This window comes from Cyclopterus lumpus, chromosome 10, assembly GCF_009769545.1.
Source record: "Cyclopterus lumpus isolate fCycLum1 chromosome 10, fCycLum1.pri, whole genome shotgun sequence".
NCBI lineage: Eukaryota > Metazoa > Chordata > Actinopteri > Perciformes > Cyclopteridae > Cyclopterus > Cyclopterus lumpus.
Window position 1 is genome coordinate 18,350,410 of NC_046975.1, and position 22,842 is coordinate 18,373,251.

Below are 22,842 nucleotides of genomic sequence, written 5' to 3' on the forward strand. Positions count from 1 at the left end.
TGCCCAGGTTTGCCCGGCCCGCCGGTCTACATAGCACCCGGTTACGATGCTTGTCCCTAGCGGGTGGTGAGTCCACAGGGTGGCTGCTCCATGCCATTTCTTCGGACTGAGCACGACCCGGGCCCCAAAGGCGAAGGCCCGGCAACCAGACGCTCGGCGGCGAGCTCCCCACCTGGGTCTGGCTCCGGGAGGGTGCCCCGGTTTCCCTTATCCGGGTGAGGTAGTTGAAGTCCATGGGCTGCTATCCATCAGGGTTTTTTTTAACCGCTCTTAGTCTGGGCTCTCCCCCGAGTCCTGTTTGCCTTGGGAGACCCTACCAGGTGCTAATGCCCTGGACAACATAGCTCTCAGGATCACTGAGCCTCTCAAACTCCTCCACCACGTTAAGGTGGCGATTCGCGGAGGAGTATTGAAGGAGGAGGATCGTATGTTATGTGTCTATTTACTGTACATCTGAATTGCAGTAGGTGTTGAGAGAAATGGATATTTCACCCTGTTGCGACACTGTTTTTCTCGACGTCCATCTTTTCCTTTTTTTTATTCTCTCATTCTCGTGAACACGATATCTGTAGGAATGCCTTTAACGGATGTCTTAAAATTTGACACAAAGGTCAACTTGGACTCCAGGTTGAACTGATTAGATTTTTCACAAAATGCATTTTGGGCCATAACTCAATAATTCATCTGCTAATTATGACAATTTCCCATGTCTATTAGGATCAAATGAAGGCATTAATTCTAGTTCCTAATTTTTTTTTCAACCTCTCCTCTTCTCCCATAGGTTACCACATCCGTTTGGGCTCCAGCACAGACAAGAAAGACACCGGCCGCCTCCACGTGGACTTCGCCCAGGCCAGAGACGACCTCTATGAGTGGGAGTGTCACCAGCGCATGTTGGCCAGAGAGGAGAGGCACCGGCGCAAGATGGAGGAGGATCGCCTCCGGCCGCCCTCCCCTCCTCCTATCGTCCACTACTCGGAGCACGAGTGCACCCAGCTGGGAGACAAGATCAAAGGTTGGTAGACAAACATGATGTCAGTCAGTTGATACACAGCATCAGTCCTGACTCAAGTAGCTCGACTCCCCAATGGATGGCCATGCAGTTTGGTACATAAACTCATGTCGCCCGCAGGATGGATTGTAATAACGTTGATCCCCTGAATTCTTGATTTAGTGCCACCATCAGGTCAACATTTTATTTTGTCCAACGCACCAATTCTTGCAAAGACTGAATATCAGCTTCAGCTGCACTTTATGTTTTGTGCTACTCAGTAAATATTAGCACGCTAACACGCTCAGTTAAGGTGAGCATGATGAACAGTATACCTGATTGTAGCATTTAGCTCATAGTGCTGCTCTGCATCTCAAAGCCTCCAGCATGGCTGCACTCTGACCCTGAGTGTTGTTGTTTTAAGCAATCCAGCAATCTAAAAATCATCCGTCGATGTTTTTCTTTTGACATGCATAACTACAGTGATGGCTGTACTCATATAGCGCTGATGACCTTCACTCAATACTGAGCTTTGAACGCACATTATGTTGACTGAGGGACGGCTGCTGCTTTGCTAAAGTGCTGCTTGACAATTTGTACAATCATCTAATCCTTTCAGCTATAATTGAAATAACTCCAATATGTACCAGTTCGAAATGTAAAATATTGCAGAGCATTCAAATATGGACTCCCATGAAAGGATGAAAATATGTTTAAGCCGATTCTAAATATATTTAGAGCCAGCAGCGACAGTAATTTAAACACTCTTGACATTTCGGTGTCTGCAGACTTTTTCTCATTTGAGTGTCTTATACTTCTGCTTCCTACAGAGAATTTAAAGTGACTCGATACTTGTTAATCATATTCCTTGACTGCAAGGAGTTGTACTGTAATTTAAAATATTGAAATGCCCTGCGTGGTTGAGTACAGTTCCCATCAGTGTTCAGAGCACATATAAGGGCCTCTGGGATGTGAGAACATGTTGTTAAGCATTTTAAATTCTTAATGTAATTAAACATTGGTGTCAAGATATTCTTTGTTGATCCCCTGTGACATTCATGACTTTACCTTCCATCTTCCCTGTAAGGAAGGCCCTTGACCTAAAATAGCTCGAGAGATCCACTAGATGGGGAGTGTTTATCATTTTTTTCCTTTTTATAAAAAAAATCAAACGTTTTTTATGATTGGACAAACTGCTATTTGATTGTTGAATTCACAATATATTTTCCAATCTGTTTAAATACGGAAGTAAATGCATGGCAGAACAAAATTAATTGAGAAAAGGCAGTGGATGATCTCACAGGACAATTATATTGCAGCACCATTTACTGAGATGTTTCTGTCTTTTTCTTACAGCTTTGTTTACTCAATGTCTGGAAAAATTGTTATGTTCTGGATAATTGTCTGCAAGTTTGAAGTCGCGATCACATCTGTTCCTGTCAGAATAGCTCTGACTTGTGGATAAAAAGAAAAAAGCAGAGAAATAAAGAGGCGTGAAGCTTTTTAATGGGGTATTTCTTTCTAATATATCAAGGTAAGACATTTTTATATGGGAATTTTATGCTCATGTAAAACCTCAGCTGAAGACCCATTAAACTAAAATCTAAGTTTATCTGGCCTCTGGCTGTTGCCAGTGATTGAATACTGCTAATATTCCTCCAGATTGTCTATTAATAATGCCGCTGCAGGGAGCCATGTATTATGAGACCTAAGTTTGCCTACAAACAAACAGGAACACCTCAGGGATTCATGAGATAACACCTTGATTCAATATCTGTTGCTGTGATATTTCATCATTCATGCAAGCTGTCTGATGTTTTACCCCATACCCACGTAGTGTAATGAATGGAATTGTACCTACATTTTTTAAAAACGTTTCTCAAAATGACTTTTTGAGTTAGAAATCTCGACTTCAGTAGCACTCTCATACACCAAACTTTCCACTTCCATCTATATTCCGAAGGTTTTTACTGAGGGGTTTGTTAATATATCATTCCTAGCCTAATTTATAGAACATTTTGGCAACTTCTTTTATTTATTATGTCTGTTGACAGTATTTTCTGATTTATGGAGTGATGAAAAGAGATTCCCCCTTTTATAAAAACCTTTGACTCTAATATGTCATCAAAATGACACAACCATTTTCATCCAGTGTTCACATTTCTTTTCTGGAAATGTATGCAAATTAGCACATATTTAATAAGACAATGCCTCATTAGCATATTTAAACATAACATTAAAACAAATGTGTAATATAAAAAAATAACTGCCTTCATGTAAGTAATCAGCTGTGTAAGTTTCACGGCGATATATATTAGTTACATTTTTATAAACCTGTCCCGCTGCTCAATCTGTAAAGATGCTCGGTAATGTTTATGTGCATGATGCATGTGCACCGCTCTTGGTGTGTGTGTGTGTGTGTGCATAGGTGTGTGTAGGGGTGTGTGTGTGTGTGTGTGTGTGTGTGTGTGTGTGTGTGTGTTGTGGAATGTGATGCATACTGACATCTACGTGTGGGAGTGGATTCTCTCCTACGCTCCTCTGACTTTGAAAGCAGCCCAGCGAGGCAGCAGAGGACCGGACAACAGCGGATTGACAACAATAGAAATCAATAAAGTCTCCCGGCATCATCTGATTATTCAGCAGACAAAGCAGGAGTCCTGCTAAACAAGCTGAGCTTTGTGAACAGCAGCGATCCTGTACAATGGCGTGCTCACCTCTTCTGAAGTCATTCGGCGAGTGTTGACTCACAAAGATATTTATAGGACAGACCGGATGATTTAACCTCACACTGTTCTTCTCATTTAACCTCCTGCTTTATGTTCAGAGACATATATAGATATGATCATTTCTGTCCTTGTATCATATTGAATCTGTTCTTTTCCTTTCATCCCGAGACGACAGCAAGTTCTTGAAGTTATTTTAATCTCATCCTCATGTCCTAATTCTTCCTTCCACAGACAACCTGGAGACAACCCAGCATGCATCTGCAGTAGATGTTGCTCAGACAGCTCGTACAAACTTTACAATGCTGCACAAACCTTCTTTCAATTGAATTTCAGCAGTTTTGCTACTTTGCGACCTCGCTTCTTTTCTCATGCGTTCATGTGAAATATTGATCTTAATTGGGATGTTGTTGAACTTGTTGCCCTCTGACCATCAACTTGTTCAGAGTAAATCTGCCGAGGTAGCTTTTCCTTTATCCTGAAGACCATTACTCTCCACTTCTGTCCCGTTTTGGCCAGACAAGTTTTAGTTGGCAGAGGCTGATTCTGTTATTGTACTTCTGTTGTATTGATTTATTTCCCTCCTTTCCTCCCTTTTCAATTTCTACTTTCCTTCTAACTTTGTCAAATGACTTTGACTTTGTGAAGGCAGCACTTAAAAAAATAAAATAAAAAATAAAAATTCTTATGTAGACTCCTCTCTCCTTCACCTTTGCCCAGATGAGAGCAAATACACTGAGGGATTTTTTTCTTTTCATTTCACCATGCTCGTATTGACCCAGACTCTTGCTCCCTCCACCTCGTCTCCTCCCCACTTCCCCAGATGACAATACGTTTCCTGAAGCGGTGCGCGTGCTCATGACCTGGCTGGAACGAGGGGAAGTCAACCGAAGGAACGCTAACAACTTCTACTCCATGATCCAGTCCTCCAACGGCCACATCCGCCGGCTGACCGGCGAGAAGAGTCAGCATGAGAAGGAGGTGGAAGAGGCCAAAGACAAGTTCAGGACCGCGATGGCCACCATACTGGCTCAATGTGAGTCCTCTCTGCTCAGCTGCACAGTGCATGTATATGTACAGTTTACTTACTTCTACAATATACCTTTCAATGTGTACATCTTCCAATGTAACACACCATACACAGGGCAATGCAACTCATATTCACATTGTCTTCTGCCACTCCCATGCACAATTACCAGCAAACTATTTATATATCTGGCAAAAACAGTTTTCTTCAAGAATGTTAGGTGACAAAGTGGTGGGTGAGTACAAATGGTCATTTTGTGGGTTGAAATATTCCTTTAACTGTTCACGTGCATTAGTTGCAGTAGGATATGTTCAGCTCACACACCTTTATGTATGGATCAGCAGGGGTCCAGTCATCTGATCGAGCCATAAGTACAGGGACTTCCAAAACAAATACTTTACTACTTATTTAAGGTCCTCTAAGCACAATAAACAACCTGCTTTGTTCCCCTCAATTATTGATGACATTATTGCGTGAATTTAGCACCAAAGAAACAGATCAAAATGACCAAATAATTACAGGAGACACATTAATGAGAAAGCTTTCACAAATGTTTTTTGATTTGAGCGGGCCAAACAATTTGGGGACAACAAAAAAAGGATCTTTTATTTCAACTAATGCATCATTTATGCCCCGACAGTTTAATCTTGTGTTAAAGGGGAAACCAAGATGTCATGAAGCTCTGACCAGAGTTTAACAAACGAATACAGTATATTCAGAAAGTACATGTTTTATATTTACCAATAAATGTTGCCTTTGTGATTATTATTAAAGTTGGATTTGATCTAACGCTAGCTATGAACCTTTCTACACTGTTCAGCAATGTTGGTGCTTTTGTTTGTTGTAATTAAGGCCAACATCTGTTGGCAAATTGTGTCTCCACATGGAAGATTGGCCACCAGTCACAGAAACAGGGTTTCACCAGTGAGTTCACAGTTTAAGGAGCATGTGGGCTCATCGAGCGTGTCCCTCTCAATCACAGATACATGCTCTGAGTAAACAATTTATTTTGTGTTGCATCCCCCGGAGAATGGCGCTCCATCCTACAGAATTTACGACTCAGTTATTGCCATGCTTGGGTAACGGGTGCAATTGAAGCTACGCTGAAGTGATTCCCACTGCGCTCTGTAGTCTCCGGTTTTATCACAGGTCACCGCTCTGCACACGGCGTATCACATGCTCAAATATCTAGAGAGAAATACCATGACATAAATATGCTCTAGCTTATCATTTTCACACACACACACACACACACACACGCAGAAAGCTTTACATGTAACAGTATAAGTAAAAGTATATAAATACTTACAAAATAACGAGGCAGTTTGATGAGATCAATCAATCTGTGAATGGATATATTTCTTTGATCATAATGAGACAAGAAATAAACAGCTAAACAACCTCGGAGTCAACTGAAAATAATGTTGGGAGGACGGAGACATCAGCGCACTAATTGGTTTGGGCCAACACAACACATTTTTATATATTTGGCATATAATCACAAATCACAATTTTCCTCAAGGGGCTCTACGATCCATACAACACCTTTAGACTCTGAAAGAAAACATAAGGGCTCACTTTGGAAAAGCATCGACAAAGATGGTCTTATTTCAGAATCAGAAACTTTTTATTAGGCAAGTAGGTTTACACCTACAAGGAACTTAGCGTGGTGGGTGGTGCAACACTGGAAGTATATAGCGCTATATATATATATATATATATATATATATATATATATATATATATATATATATATATATATATATATATATATTATTAAATAAGACATATGAAAAAAGGATTGTATTAAACATAATGAACCTTAGAGAATTTAAAATGTGTGTCCCTTTACCGTATATCTATTGCATTTATTCAGGTTGTCATCTTTATGTCACACTGCCTATCTGTGTTGCAGTGTATTCGTCATGTGTGACATGACCAAACTGAATGATTAGTTGACTGGCAGAAAACAACAATGGAGGATCTATCCCCTGAAATTCTGGCTGCATATTGATTAGCTTGCTTGTATTGATATCTATATACGTCGTACTGGTTTCAAAAGGGCCAATTGAAGTGCGTTACAACCTCCAAAGACTTTCTCTTTCTCTCTCATTGTATGTAACTCTATACATACTCCGTCAGTCAACCTTGTACTCTCTTTCTTTCTTACTTTCTTTTTCATTAAAGGCCATCCACATCCAACACAAAAGTCAATACAGACCCTGATTTATATTCATGAATTTGTCTTCCACACACCGTACCACCACCCATGCAAATGTCAACACTGAGATGTGTGTCTCCCATGAGGCAGTTTTACACACACCTGTTAACAAAAGACACATCCATATTTACCGGGCTGTGTTTTTGTGAGAGACTGCCAACCGAGGACACATTATTACAGGCATTATCACTTCTGTCACCTTGAGGAGAATTACCTTTATTGAAAAGCTCTTGACATTGTCCGTTGATTTTTATGATTTTTTTCATTAAGAGGACACAGACCACTTTGATCACTCTCCCTCTTTGACTTTTCCTTTTGCCCGATAGAGTTTCCACAGTTTTTTCCCCCAAAACTTTCTTTCAGCAACACAGTAATATTACAATACAAATGACTTTGGTTGATCCACCATCTGTCATTTCCGTTACCAGGAGACGAGTATAGATAGCTAGCGGGGGGAAACAGAAGCGCTATCCTTTTCCTGTCTTGGTTGCGCGATGGTTGACTTCCTTTGAGACGTACACCAAGCCTTCATTTTCCCAGGAGATCATACTCTGGCAGAGAGAATGTCATAGTGACAGCGAGGCGGATAAGAAACCTAAATCTAAACATTAATGGCGTCTTTATTCTTGAGTCATTTCATGTGCAATCAAGATTTACTTCATCATGATAAGTTAAGCAAGTTTTCTGTCTTCTGTCAGTTTACTGAATACAATAGCAACAACATGGGAAATGGGACTAGAACGCAGCTGCTTCCAGTGAACATCCGGGGTTGCATACTAATGTGTAATTTACTGTATAAAATTCATACTCTGTGTAGGGGTCATGCACCTCTGTGCAGAGACCAGCTGTGTCCCTAAAATGTCACTAAATGTTTACGGACCACCTACTAAACAGGTGAGTTGAGATGGATTTCAACAGTTACTTGGTTAGCTGACACCGTTTCCTAAAATCACAACAAGCAAGTATTATCCATCAATATCCTACATATTGGCACCACTAATAGTCCATCTTGGACCTGCCATTGCTTCCTAGACGTTCCTCCATTTGACAAAGTGCTGACTTCTCATTTTCCACCTGTTTCTATAACTGTTTCTAACTGGTGAGGGAATATGAGACCTTATCGTTGTGTCCCTGTTGGCAGGGAAATGAAACACCTGATAAGGTGCATTGCTACTGCCACTGGCTGCCGTGCCCCCTCACAACAGCTAGTTTCTAGAACAGCTTGCTCGGCTTGGCTGCCTTCCATCAAAAACACCGGAGAGTCTCCTGGGGGCTTCGCTCTCACCAGGGGGATTGTTTCACAAACTCTCCTCTTCCTCTGTTGTCTGAGGTTTTTCACCCACCCTTTGCCACCGTGGAAGAAAGGGCGCTCTGTGTTCGGCTGCCAACACCAAGACACATCTCACCATAGGGTTAGGCGCTAGCTCTGTATTGGACCCTTTTTATTTGCCTGACTTAGGGTGCTTCTGAATTGCGTCATTTAGTAATCCCACTTTCATTTAAAAGTGCAAATACATTGCTTACTGTTGCCAGCTTATCATCCTTTACAAACCAAAGAAACTGTATGTCAACTTTAAAAAAAACTCAATTACTATGTTTTAATAGATTTACAGGCAAAACGTTTTAACCATTTCAGTGATTCAGCACCTGTCATAACAATACCGTATTAATAGAGACATACTTACTAGCATACATCTACAATATAGCTGAAGCTCAGACGTACACATCAAGATGCTCGTTTAAATAATGAAATACATGTGAATAGACAGGACATATACTGTAAGTGATTATGCAAACAAAGCAGTAGATTGCTCTGGTCCACTGTTCTCTATTGACCAATGAAACTGTAACCAAGTAATCTGGTAATAAATGTATTATTAATATCAACACCCACTGTAATCCACATTGCACATATTTCTTCTGAGGTGTAAATGTAGTTACCAATATAAGAGCCTCTCTACACAGCCATAACACAAACGTGGGCACCTTGGAGGGAAATGGTAACATCAATACAATATAATCTAGCCCAGAGCTGATGCAGTTCTAACCCTGAACATATCAATAGTAGTGAGGATACAGTATGTGATGGTAACACGATGCATGGAGTTATACAGCAAGCTGGTGTTTTTTATATTGTTATTGCATTGAGTGATGGAGGGAATCTATTCAAATGAAATGCTGAGTTCACTCTCTCCCGCTGTAGTCTAACAAGAGAGCCTCCAAAGTACCACAATGGTCTCTCCAGAGAAGGAAGGAAAGAAATAAATAAACATCAAAAAAAGTTTGTCATGGCAATTTATGAATGCTTACGGATTCTTGATTAATGCCTCCTGGCCTGAACAGAAGTCATTTTCTACAGGTGAGTGATTAGTTACACAATGACTCAACATTCAGTTCTTTCTTTAAAATTGCTTTCATGCTGAAAACAGTTTTTGCTACGAAACTTACGGAAATGATAAGAAAGGAAATGACTGTATATATGTCAGTATTTATTTTATGTTACTTTCCTTTGGTCTACCACATTGCCACTATGCAGGTTGTGTTAGATAATCAGGCATCCGACATGAAAAAACCTTCAAATCCTTAAATAGGCCGATGTCGAATGTGTTTTTGTCTTTAATGTCTAAACTCGTGTCTTATCTTATCTGTCTGATCTGAGCTGCATGTTCTCCTTTGAGCAAACAACAATCGATGTGGGCTGTTTGTTGCCTGATTGTATGACAAACCATCCTAATCAAATGCACATTTGCCTCTGTGAGACGACTTCATGACTCCACGCCGCAATATCATTTCATGTTTGGCTGGTAAACTTTTTCAACATTATGTCCTATTTCTCAAATGACTCCAAGTTAGAAGCAGGTTTCATATAAACCCCATTGCTTTGTGTCACACAGCGGATGTTGCGTCTTGAGTTAAAAGTTTCTTTCTTTGCCTGAGGGAAGACAACACGCATAGAAGAGTTTTGTTGTTTTTTTATTTATTTTTATTTGATTTCGAGTCAACCTACCATCTGCTAGTGCCAAAAACTCAAGCAGGCTCACATGCAATTTGCACTTGAGGAACAACATCCTATTTCCAATTTTAGTCTCTCTTCACACCATAACATTGCAAATGTAGACTGCAACAAGATATTAAATTCTATTATGGGGCCAGAAGATGCCGCTAATGTTTTCATTGATGGTCTCATCAAGGTACAGTACACAATATTGAGAAATTAATGTGAAAATGATTTGATAATGCTACACTTGGCCGACAAATTATTCATCCTAGAGTATGGTTTATTATCTTAAACATTCTCCTCCGTTTCTCACATTCTCACAGTTTGATTTCAAAGAAGTAGCCAGTTATAGCTCGGGAGTATTTTAAGCAACTAGGGATCTCTCGTTGGCCCGACTATTAGAACGAATTTCACATGAAAACAACCATTTCTTCCATGTCTTCAATAATTGCACTATTTTAAGATAATAAGTGCCGTGTAGAAATCTGTTGGACAATCTGTTAATTATTAGTGTGCAAAGGCTAATAGGTGAGGAGAATTGGTAATCTTTGTCAGTAGATGATAACGAAGCAGAGAACCACAACACATTTTTGCTTCTTCTCCCGCTGCATTAATAACTCCCCACTTTTTAAATTATTACATAATATCATTAAACTTTAAAGAACCAAAGAATCCTGCACACGGTGTCCTCAGAGTCAAGAGCTTTTGATCCTAAGCACCTGTCTAAGCTGTAATAATATCATCAAAAGCAAACACACCAAAACTGATCAGGAGACTAGATGAGGAAAATTATATTTATATAAAACATATGGTCTTTTTATGATGGTTTCAAGTAAGATGCACTAACATGTGTTTCGATGGGACCCCTTGTAATGCTATGTGTTTATGTATGTGTAATTAAGTCAATAAACATGTATCAATATATGACACATGGTCTGAAACATATTCAGTGCGTACTGGAGATCCACAGCTCTTTATTGATTGATTGCATCATTCCTTCCCTCTCTTTCTTTCACTACTCACTACATCTGCACATTTCTTTCCAGTTGAAGAGATCGTGTCTGTATTCAACGCTGCGTCCAAACAAAAGGCATGGGACCATTTCTCCAAAGCTCAGCGGAAGAACCTGGACATGTGGCGCACGCAGGTTGAGGTTGGTATTCTTACTGTCCTTCATTTTGTATTGCAAGTATGTATGTAGCCGTTTGTAGTTTTAGTAAGCAGCTCCATATCATATTAAACCAGTTGTGCAGTTAAGTCAAAGAAAAATAAATGTTGCTTGTGACTTTTTCCAAAGTGTTTTAAATTTTTTTATTTTATAGCAGCAAGGGGCCTAATATGTAACCCTGATGGACTCCAAAAGGAGAACATTTGTTTCTATTAGGATTAGAGGTTTAGAGCCGCACTATTCAAATACAAATTATATTGTGACCCAATTGAATAAGCCAAGCTTAGAGTTTCAAAAGCTGACCTAACCAAAAAAAATATATAAAATATACTACAATTTACTTTACTTAGTATTGAGTATTGGATTATGAAGATTATGTCTTCAAATTAGTTTTTCTGAGTTTTTAAACACAACATTTACAAAATATAATTGTCTATAACACCAACTCCTATTTAGTTGTTCCCCTGTCCGCGGTTTTAATTATATTAATCCAATTTACACTTCATATTAACATGCAATCTGGATTTCGATACCTTACATGTATAGGGAATAAGCTTGTTATTAAAAGTTGTAAATTATCACAATAATCACATCACATTTTCAGGCAGAATCAAAATAACAACAATGTGGATTAATAAAAAGTGTAAATTAAAAGGTTCCATGATCAGATGTCATCACCCTGATAACAGATCGCATGTTAATACAAGTTATTACCAGGTGTGAATTAGTTTTTACAGCTTCTGGATGAGGTTTTGGTCTTTGAGGGCTTCAATGAGGTGACTTAGAGTTTGTTTTGATGCCTCTCTGCTGCTCTAAACTGTCTCATCATTTGCTGCCTGCTGTCATATATATATATATATATATATATATATATATATATATATATATATATATATATATATATATATATTCATCTCATTCTCTTTTCAGAAAATGACAGGGCTTGGCTATTTCATTATTATTTACTGTCAGACAAATGCCACATTCATTATGGGGAAGATTTGTGTTTGATGGATTCTGTGTTGCTTTTACTAGAGAGCGCAGCATTAGGTGGCAACATGATTGGGGAAATCTTGATCCGCTGAAAGTCTCCAAATGCCCGAGTGTAGAAAGTGTTGAGTTGGAAGTTTAATCTATAGCCGGATATTACACCCACCCACACACACACACACACTCACTCACACACTCGCAGTTGCATGCACTCACAGAAGCACTGCGTATAATGTGTTATGTCCAGACAGAAAACGCACATCAAGCTTTGTCCAAAACATTTCCTCTGCTGAATGTCAATGAGGCCTTGTTCTTTGTGAATATTCATGTACAGTATCAAAAGAGAATAGAGTTCATTCTGCTCCATCCCCTGCAGATCTATGTAAATGCGTATACGTTTCCAGGAATAGATCATGACATTAACAAGCATTCAGAACAGCTGCTGGGAGCTGTCCACATTAGTGTTGATACATTAATCACACTTTACACTTTAACCCACAAATATTGATTTGCTGTTAGACGGGGGCACCACGCCTCTCCACATTTCCGTTAGCTTGCCAGTGTACTGACAGTCGTCTTTGCATCAGAGGTTTTAACACGCCAGGTGAGTGTTGGTTCCGGTTCACGATATTTGTTACTGCTGCTGTTGGAGAGCCTATTGTGTTCAACATAAGTGAAAATCAGCTCCTGTATTATTGTCAGGCTGGGTGTTGTTTCCATCACCATATCTGTAATAAGACAAAGTGCCTCACCACCTGTACACCAGACAGACTGCAGCAGAACACAGCAATTACTTTCAACATCATGTGTGATATGATTTATAGAGGATTTTTTCTTTAATCAAAATCCAATGAGTCACAAAGTTATTTCTCTTTGTTTCTTCCCACTCTTTATGTTTTTAAAATTCTCCATCCTTATATGCATGCTTTTTAAAAAAAAAAAGTTTTTAATTAGTGTGAATACAGTACATTTAAAGTGTTTGTAAGACACTTGTATGATGCTCATCGACACTTTATATTCTAAAGATGAAGAAAAGAAATGCAAACAGGAGTATGCATTACATTAGCTAATGATGAAATACCATGGCTAGAGTGGGAATCAGGAGTTTGATAGTTTTGGTTTTGATAGCGATTTTATCAGTTTCCATGAAACTTGGTGCAAACATTCGTGGTCCCCTGAGGATGAATTGTAGGTGCTCTAGTAATCCTTATACTTTTTTAACTACAGTACCAACATCATGTCAAAAACCTTAATTTGTCCAGAATTCTTAGTGACATATGACAATGACATTGGCTTTCTCATATAGTCAGCAGTTGCATCACTTTGTGTTTAGTGCTGATCAAATGTCGGCATTCTAATTCGCTGTACACGCTAAACATTAACATGTTAGCGTTGGCCCTGCATGCCGACTTTAGGATTTAGCCTGAATGAGACCATCTTCCGAGGAAAAAAGACAATCCCCATGAACATTAGGTTTAAAGTTAATTTCAAGTGACAAAGCCCTCTGGTGTCAGTCGGAGTCTGAAGCAAAGGAGGAAGTAGTGTGACGTTGTTATGGGGCCACAGATGGAGGATGTCAGAGTCGATGGTTAGACAGCAAAATGTCAGACTTTGATTTGTCGGACGCTGTTTGTTTCTTACAGACAGTAAAAGTTGACTTTATTTAACCATGAACACCGTTGTAATTAAATAAAATGTGTTATTATTGTTCCCTGACCTGAACAGAATAGCTACTTTAACCCAACTGTAATCTCTCTATGAAGGTGTGGTTCCATTCTTCAGGTATGAAATATTTTTAACAGTTTTAAAATGGGACGCACACTTTTGTAGGTTATTTTGTAAATTTTTCGAAAGGGAGGATGTTATTTTGAATACAAAAACTGTAAGTTTGTTGAAAGGCTTGATTGGTAGGGAAAACCACGGAGGATCAGTCATAGTATCATATTGCTGGGGAGGAAATCCTCTCCACAGACAAAAGTCCCTTCTTGCTCTCACGAAGGTGAAGCCTGGGAGCAGTTCCCCCTCCCCTTTGACATGGCACGGAAATTGAAAAGAAGTCGTTTGAGGAAAACCGATCTAACCGCCATTGGAGTTGTTGCATGATGGGTTTTTTTTTTCGTGTCGCTACTCTATCCTTGAGTTTGCTTAGAAATCGTCTGAATTGTAATGCTTTGTCTTCATTAGTTGTATGTGACAAACAGACATTAAGAAGGTTGTTTTTTTTGTTGAGTTTTATTCACAACTGCTTTGGAGCATTCGAGTGAGGCATATTAGGGGGTTCTTGGGGTTAACAGCAAGATGTCAGATTCATAAAGGATTACAGTGCTCTTTGATCTTTATTTCTTTAACATGCTCAATAGTCTGTTTTAATCACGCTGGCTTTTATCTGTCCTATACTTTCACACTGCATTAACCAGAGAGGACAGGCTTTGTGCCCTTCACATGACAATAGAATAGATGCACGCTCTTTGTGTGTGTGTGTGTGTGTGTGTGTGTGTGTGTGTGTGTGTGTGTGTTTGTGTGTGTGTACCACTCAATAACGGTAAGGTAGGAGGACAATGTGATTTCTCTCTGCAGGTCAAAATGTACCAGGCTAACCTTGTCAGTCAAAGTACTTTCACATTATTTCAAATGATGTAATCTTGATCAACCTAATAAACACTGCAGGCGATCATATTTGTCACTCCTTGGCGGCTCAAATTTGAATTTCAGGGGGTGACGCATTATCCTGTTGCCCCTTGCCACTGCTTACTCATGCAGCATAAGCCTGTATGAGTGTAGGATGGTGTCATTCACACCATGCAGTCCAGGTTTGTGTGCGTAGTCGAAGGCTTCACGTGTGCATGCCTGGCTCCTGGTAACCTTGAGCTGAAAGCCTGTGTGTAGGTGTATGTGGGGGATACTGGGGAACCTCCATCACCAACCGGACCTCCCTCTGACATCGCCGGCTCCGACTATTCTATGCTTTACAAAACACGTTGAATTTACTCTAATAAAGTCAATAATCACTGACTGACATTTATACTACTCCTCGCGATCTGTATTCACACTCATGGTTTCCATCTTCTTCACCGTCAGTCTAACTTTGTTTTAGGTGTTATTGAATCTCAATCACTCGAGCCAACTCAACACTTGCGTCACTCGCTCGCAGACAAAGCCGTTTTTGAGCGCGATCCGGCCGCATGGCACCGGCACCAAAACATAAATCCTTTAAAGGTGGAGCTGAAAAGCTCAGAGAGAAAAAGAAGAGATGTGTGGCGGAAGGTGCATTAAAATATGTATAAATCTCTGACTTATTTGGGAAACCACCAGCAGGTGACAGTGATATGGTGGTGAGTTCTGATGTTGACTTGGCCAATGTTAGCTTGCTTTTCACAGTTGAGGGGACGTTCCTACAAGCTAGACTAGCTAACGTTAGCTAGATAAATGTCCAAAATTGAGACCGTTATAATCAGGTCAAATAAGCAAGCTGGCGCTGTTGTATCATCGATATTATCTAATTTAACATGTTAGCCGTAGTCACCTGCTTACAATCGATGAGCAAGCTATCCACAGTGGTAGTTGTAAAGAGGGCAATCTTATAATTTCTTCCGTCGCAAAATAAAAACACATCTTTTTCGACTATACTTTGAATAGGGAAGATAGCGCCGTAGTAGCACTTTGGTAGCACTTAAATGTCCCTTACCGATAGCACTTTGTTGTTTAGCACTTTAGTAGCACTTAAATGGCACTTACGGATAGTACTCTGTAGTTTAACGTTATTGAAGAAATTGTACTTGCTTGATTCTTGTTGTTCTGAGTTTGGACTCATGGTTTAATGCACTTATTGTAAGTCGCTTTGGATAAAAGCGTCAGCTAAATGACATGTAATGTAATGTAATGTAACTTATGTCATATAACACTTAGGTTAACCAGCTAGCTTGTTATGCTAAAAACATTGTGTAACACACAACACTAACATTATAAACAATGTTAATATGTTATCTAGATTGATGATTCGTGGTTTACAAAAGCTTTAAAAAAGTGCTCATGTTGCAAGGACTGTCCAATCCGTTGCTACCGAGTTCTGAAGCAGTACGACCTCCTGACAGATGCACACCACATCATAGGCCTTGCATACAGGTTCCTGCTCACCCTCTCTGGCACACAGGTAGCATGCGAGCGAAGCTTTTCGAAGCTGAAATATGTCAGAAACAGGCTCAGGAGCTCACTCTCTCGACAGCACCTGGAGGCTTTTATGTTGATGGCGAGTCAGACAGATGTTGTGCAGATGCTGGACAGTGAGAACATTATAGACTGTGTTGCAGAAAAGAGTGAGCTGCTGCAAAAACTACTCCTGTAGTGAGGTAATAATAACACATGAGTATACTGATATTGGTTTTTATTATGTGACTATAATGCACCTGGGCCGGCAGAGTTAGTTTAGGTTCTGTTACTTAACTTATGGTTTTGTTATGCACCTTCAACACCCCTACACACACACACACAATCACACACCCAGCATGCAACACTACTGATACCACTGATGTTCAAACGCCATCGTATGTTCTGTTCTGTTCATTTCTACAATATAGTTCATACTAATTCTACCCTCTGATTCCAGTTTCTTTATTGTGTGGTCTTTCTCTGCTGACATTCATTCCTTAAGGCTCTGTAGTTATACGTGTAACCATCTGATACTAGCCCAGAGTGTTACAATAGCCAGTATAATTATATTCCATGTGTCCATCCAGGCATTGGTGGATCCAAATGTTATTACACATTTTTTTTGATTTGTAATCCAAAATAATGTTAAGTGTATGGGTATTTTTCCAAGTGGGCCACTGACTAGTCGAAACGTGGGATGCATTGAGTGGGCAACGCGCCGTGTATTGAGTGGGCCGGTATGACAGTAACTCCCGGGCCACTTTTTTCCCCCAGTCCGCCTGTGTGTGTGTGTGTGTGTTTGAACATCCACAATGCAGATATTCAGTCGCTCCTGTTTCTGTGTCTTGCAGAAGATCCGAAATATGCACAACGAGCAGCTGATGTGCATCAGGGGAGAGGAGGAGATGGAGATGTCGGACGATGACATGGAGGACTCCTCCCCCTTCAACAGTAAAGATTCTGAGGACTCAGGTAAATATATTGGGGCTGACATTAAACAGTGCAGAGGGGCTAAATTATGTGGGTACTGTCATACACTGTCACCTAGCAGCAACCACTTCCCATGTCACTTGTGGCTTAAAGGTCAAAAATCAGTGGTAGAAAACTTCGAACACAGCGCTGATGGACATTCAGCATGCAGTTCATTTTGAAAAAAAATCCCCATTTCTAGATGTTTAAACTTAAATAGCGAGCTAAGCTGTGACCGCAGTCCTCGCAACACCATCCACTATACCTTTGAGGAGCCGTCAGTAGCTCCTTTATGGATTGTGACCATCAACACCACACTCAAAAATTGTTTTTTTAACGTGTGAAAGAACTGAATAATCCAAAACTGAGTAACAATCAGGAGATTGTAATTGGTTTTGTAACAGCTTTACTTTTTAATAAACTGTTTCTGGTTATATCAGAGACGGCAACACGTGTGCTGACACTTTGTAATGAATTTGTCTCACAAAACTAATCAGCAGCATTTCAAGTTTTTGTGCTTTGGTCTCAAAGGATGTTCTGGCCTTAGAATGTGGAGGTAAACGTTCGCCCACACTGTCATTCGATTCTCCTCAGTGGAGCACAGTATTGCTCTTGTGCAATTGTTCAATGTGTTCATGAAAGTAATTCTGTAAAATCTATTAGTATAGTAATTGTAGAGAAAGTAGGGTCAATCAAATTGGTTGCACAAAAAAATTGCATTACAAATGTCCGCAAAGGAGCCCCTGGAAATCACAAAAGCAAATCATTGAATCCTAAATCACACAACCACAGAGATGGCGAATCAGCGCCTGCATTACCACTGAAAAGAACTTGTAATCTGATATTAGAAACGAATAAACACAATAACAGATGAAAAAGCAGTGCAGAACAGGAACATAGAGCTAATCTTTTGAAATCTCCTTTCTGAGGGAAAGTCGTGCCCTTTAGGCTTCATAGGAGATGCTTTGTTATTATTACTGCAGTGAATCTCGGCAATGATAAATCCGATATGCGACCAACAAAAAGACCTGTGAAATTAAACAGGGAATAAGGCTAGCATTGCTGAAGCTTCCTCTAATGAAAATGTGTCATATTGGGGGCGTACTTTGTGGAATTTGATAAATTATGTAGCTGGGTATACAAGAACACAGCGTGGACACATAAGCACAAAGAAGCTGAAGAAGACATCTCACAACTCGAGTTATGGCTGAGGGTTTTCTGCCACAGCACACAGATTAATGGGAGAATGAACTGTTGTTATTCTCCCAGCGTGGTGTGTGCGTGTGTGCGTGTGTGCGTGCGTGTGTGTGTGTGTGTGTGCGTGCACGCCTTCATGTGCATGTGTTTGTTACGGTTGATAGCATTGAGAGCAAACACAGGGGAAATTGGACAGAATCTGGCCAAACTGCTGGCTTTCCTTGGGCAGACAGTTAATAAGTTTTGATGATCAATACTATTCTCAGCCCATCATCCATATCTCACTGAATACTGCAGGGAGAAAACACACGTTTGCAAGCGGGGGACTCTACATCCATCTTTATAATATCATTCATTTGTAATTGAATCATGTTTCCACACATAGCTTGAGATGAATAAAAATGCGTTCCTTTCAAAGTATTTCTCGACACACAGAGACATATATATATATATATATATATATATATATATATATATATATATATATATATATATATATATAACATTATGCCGGCATCAGACACTTTGATATGTTAATGTAATTCACATGTTAATCATAGAGGTGAAATTGAACACAATTCAGGATATTGTTACCGTATAATCTGTGTCATCAATTGTGCACCATTCAAGATGAAATATTAGACATCGTATTATTGGGTGTCTTTTCGATTTGACTGGCAGTCATTGCAACATCAGGCTAATTTGAATAATAACAAGGAATGTGAGTTATGTGGATACATCCCTCTCTACACCATCTGAAGGATTGAACTGTGGAATTGTACAATGTAGATTAAGCAGTTTAGTTTGTTGCAGTGCTGTTGTGAACGGGCCTTATTCACACAACTCACTTACATTCTTGTCACTTTTGTTCTATTGGGAATTGCCTTTGAAAACAAAAAATAAAGTTCATGAAATATACATTTGTTCAAACTGTGCATCCATCGCACAAGTGTGAAAACAGGAAAGTATGTAAAAACTTAATATACAAGAAAGCATCATGAAAACTTTACTGATGCTGCCATTGGCATCAACGAGAATAACTCACAAAAAGGCTCAAATCGGGATAACACTTAAAATAAGTGTATGTGTGCTACAAGTGCACACCAGGGACACATCAAGCTCTCGAGCCGCCCCATATGGAGAATAAATTATGGGAAAGACTGTGTTTTCACCAGTTGATTTGATTCAAGCAGCAGATGGAAAGCTCAAACTCTGTGATGTTATAGTGTTAATTATACCTGTGAAAAAAAGCGTTAAGGCACAAGGATACTCCATCAGAACCTCTTGTCGGTCAGTTAAGCAGCTTCAGAAAACCTCCATTATGTTCGTGTTTGAGCAATGTCACCTCTCTCCCGTCTTTCTTTGACGGATGGCTTTCGATGCCGTTTGAATCAGGTGGAAACACCATCAACGTTGTGAGTGTAACCCGGCTCTAATATCTACCATGAACCCGTGTATCCACTGGCACACAGATGCGTGATGGTCAGTCTGTTTGCTCCTGAGGGATCCAACGTTAATTTGACTTCCATTTAGTCAGCTGGTAAGGTCACCAGTGCATCTTGAAATAGATGTTAAAAGATTTGTTTGAAGCAGACATGATTATTAATAGTTTCAAACCTTTGATAGATAATCTTAACCATGAAATTAATCCATCAATTGTGTCCCTTACACAATATATGAGCCAACCCATTGCCAATTGTAGGATATTACGTTGGAATTGGCACCGTATTACATTTTTCAAGCCTCTATTTGTTAGTTTCCTGAATTTTTTGTTTGGGCATTTATTTATTTATATTAGCCATGGATTTAAAAAACAAATCAATAGATTTGGATTGGTTTTGCTTTCAGTCACACTGAGGTCAATGTGAATTGAATTTCTTCAGGAAACTTAATAGGACAAAAAGAAGAATCCCATTGATGTCAGAAGCCTGTTTCAAGATAAAAGGCGCTTTTTCCATTTTTCAAAAGAGATTGTATTTTAGTGCCTGCATGGGAACATAATTTCTTGAACACTCTCATACTCTGCATTTAGTTCACAATGTAAAAGGGGGTGATTATGGTCTGAAAGTCTCTGGGGAGTTCCTCCAACCTTTTTAGGAGTCAAGTGAATTAATTTGGCAGCGTTTTGAAAAATATTCATGCCCTTTTAATGCTTTTTTATGAAGTGAAAGAATAAAGATGTATGATATGTTATGTACAGTTTAAAGTCATAGATATGTTTGTCCTATTATGTAATGCTGACAGATGTTTCCATTTGGCCATAAACGGTGGACTGTGAAAATAAATCTCACGCTTGACAGAAGTCCGGTATGTTTTTTATTTTTTATTTCACGGAGTTTTACTAGCATTCGTGAATATATAACAAGAGCTTGTAATTTCAAGCATCAGTCACTTTGTTCTTGTGGCCTGACTGGGAGTCCTACAGGGAGAGAACAACAACGTTTAGACAGAAACCAGACCGATTACATCCTTTGCTCGGCAGTCTAATAATGTGTCATTGTGCGCGTTTACCGTATTCATCCGCAGGTGTTTCCCAAGCAGAAGCCCTAAAGGAGGAGAACGACTCGCTGCGCTGCCAGCTGGACGCCTACAGGAACGAGGTGGAGCTGCTCAAACAGGAGCAAGGCAAGAACCAACCAATCAGCAGTGAGGAGGACAACACGCACTCACAGCAGCTCAGCTTCCTGCAGGAGGCTCTGCAAGGCATGCAGAAGGTAAGGCGTCACATAGAAACATACCATCAGAGAGAAAAATAAGAAAGTCAAATAATCAATGCAAAAGACACGAATCATGCAGCCGACTCATTACATTTATCCAAAGATGGACTGGATTGGAAAGGGAGACATTTTTTCTCGAGTATTTATTTAATTTGTGTCATCTCAGTCGAGTCAGGATTCCACCCGTTGGTCGCTTTGACACGTTGCAATAAGTTTAAAATGAGCTGCGTATGAAACCAAATAGAATAAATGTCCTCAATACAGTCATAACCTCTTCACTGCAAAAAGATATCCACCTGAACGAGCTGTTTAGTATTGCACACAAAATTCTTTCCAGTGTGGCATTTTCAGTTTTGAGCATTTCCTTGATGATCACTCGACTGTCTTGAAACAAAAACAAAACCCCCATTTCAGTCACGCAGGAGGTTCCTAGACTGGACACGAAAACAAAGCTCAGCTACTTTATGCGAGTTAAATGTGTATTGATGAGCAGCTTTAATCTTTAAACCTGATATTACAAACTCATCAGAAGGACTTTTTTTTTTTTTAATAGTGAATCATATCAGCTTTGGCTTATCACAGCTGATAGTAATCAGTGATTCAGCAATCAGACCAGACCGCACTCAGAGGTATTGCAGGTGAAAATGTTCAAGATGAGGAACAATATGTTCCCTTTGCGGACAGTGCCGAAGTTAAGTTTGTCAAATTAGATTAGGGGTCAGAGGTCATGAAACTTTGTTCATTGGGATGCCCCCTCGGTCTTTCTGTTACCTTTGTGTTAGACTCCGTGGGGCCTGGCTGATGACGGCTGCAAGAAGTGCAAATACAAATCTGTACTCTACTAAATATACTTGAAACAACTAAAATGTTTGTTTCAGAAGCACTTTTTTTATACCAAATGTGCAATGTGGCGGTACTACTACAGTTGGCTACACGATAGACCTTGATCCTCAGATTAACCACGTGTCCCTGTTTGTAACTGCAATCCACGGACCGGTCTCTTCAGAGACCTCCAGCCGGGTCTGTGAAGGGAAGGGCAAACCTGGCGTGGCTGCTTCCAGGTGTATTTACAGGCCCCCCGTACACCCACACAGGTGGTTTCATGGATTCTGTCTGATTACACCTCTGCTCAGGTCGATGTCGGGCGGAGGGGAAATATGTGCGAGGTCCCTAAACGCCATGTACCAATTAGGATGATGAGGGCGTTAATTGTCACGGCGAAACAAATGCAGCAAACGAACAAGAGAGTGCGACGACAGTCTGCACACACCCACACAGTCCTGAGGAGCTGAATTGTGTGTGTGTGTGTGTGTGTGTACATCGAGTGAAAACACCCGTGTAGGTGGACAATGTAAGAGCTTTAAGGCTGGCCATGTTGTAATTATAGTTCCAGGAGGTTCAGGATTTAAAATGAGCTTAAACCCATGTTGTTCCTAAACATGTCGTGCAGGTTCTGGTTGTGGCGTTGATGGTTGCTGTTTGTTTTTCTGGTTCCAGTTTGTCCAATGTGAGGATTTGCTGCTTTTCTCCATTTTATATCAACTGATACATTTGTGCGCTTGAAAACTGTTTTCTACATTGAATATCTTCATATATTAATCGAGAAAATTATTAATTAATTTTGAGATGAGATGAGTCATGTTGCCTATTTGTATAGTTTAATTGTTTATGTTTATTTATTTGTACAATGCC

The 22,842-nt window shown here is 39.8% G+C and overlaps 1 protein-coding gene across 1 annotated transcript in view; it reads left to right on the forward strand.

The window, feature by feature from the left end:
- LOC117737719 (ecto-NOX disulfide-thiol exchanger 2-like) overlaps positions 1-22,842 on the forward strand; it is a 144,711-nt gene that overhangs the window by 106,876 nt on the left and 14,993 nt on the right. The window contains exons 6-10 of the mRNA XM_034543846.1: positions 782-1,015; positions 4,541-4,753; positions 11,010-11,116; positions 17,119-17,239; positions 20,960-21,147. Coding sequence (XP_034399737.1) covers positions 782-1,015; positions 4,541-4,753; positions 11,010-11,116; positions 17,119-17,239; positions 20,960-21,147 — 863 coding nt within the window. The remainder of the gene's footprint in view (positions 1-781; positions 1,016-4,540; positions 4,754-11,009; positions 11,117-17,118; positions 17,240-20,959; positions 21,148-22,842) is intronic.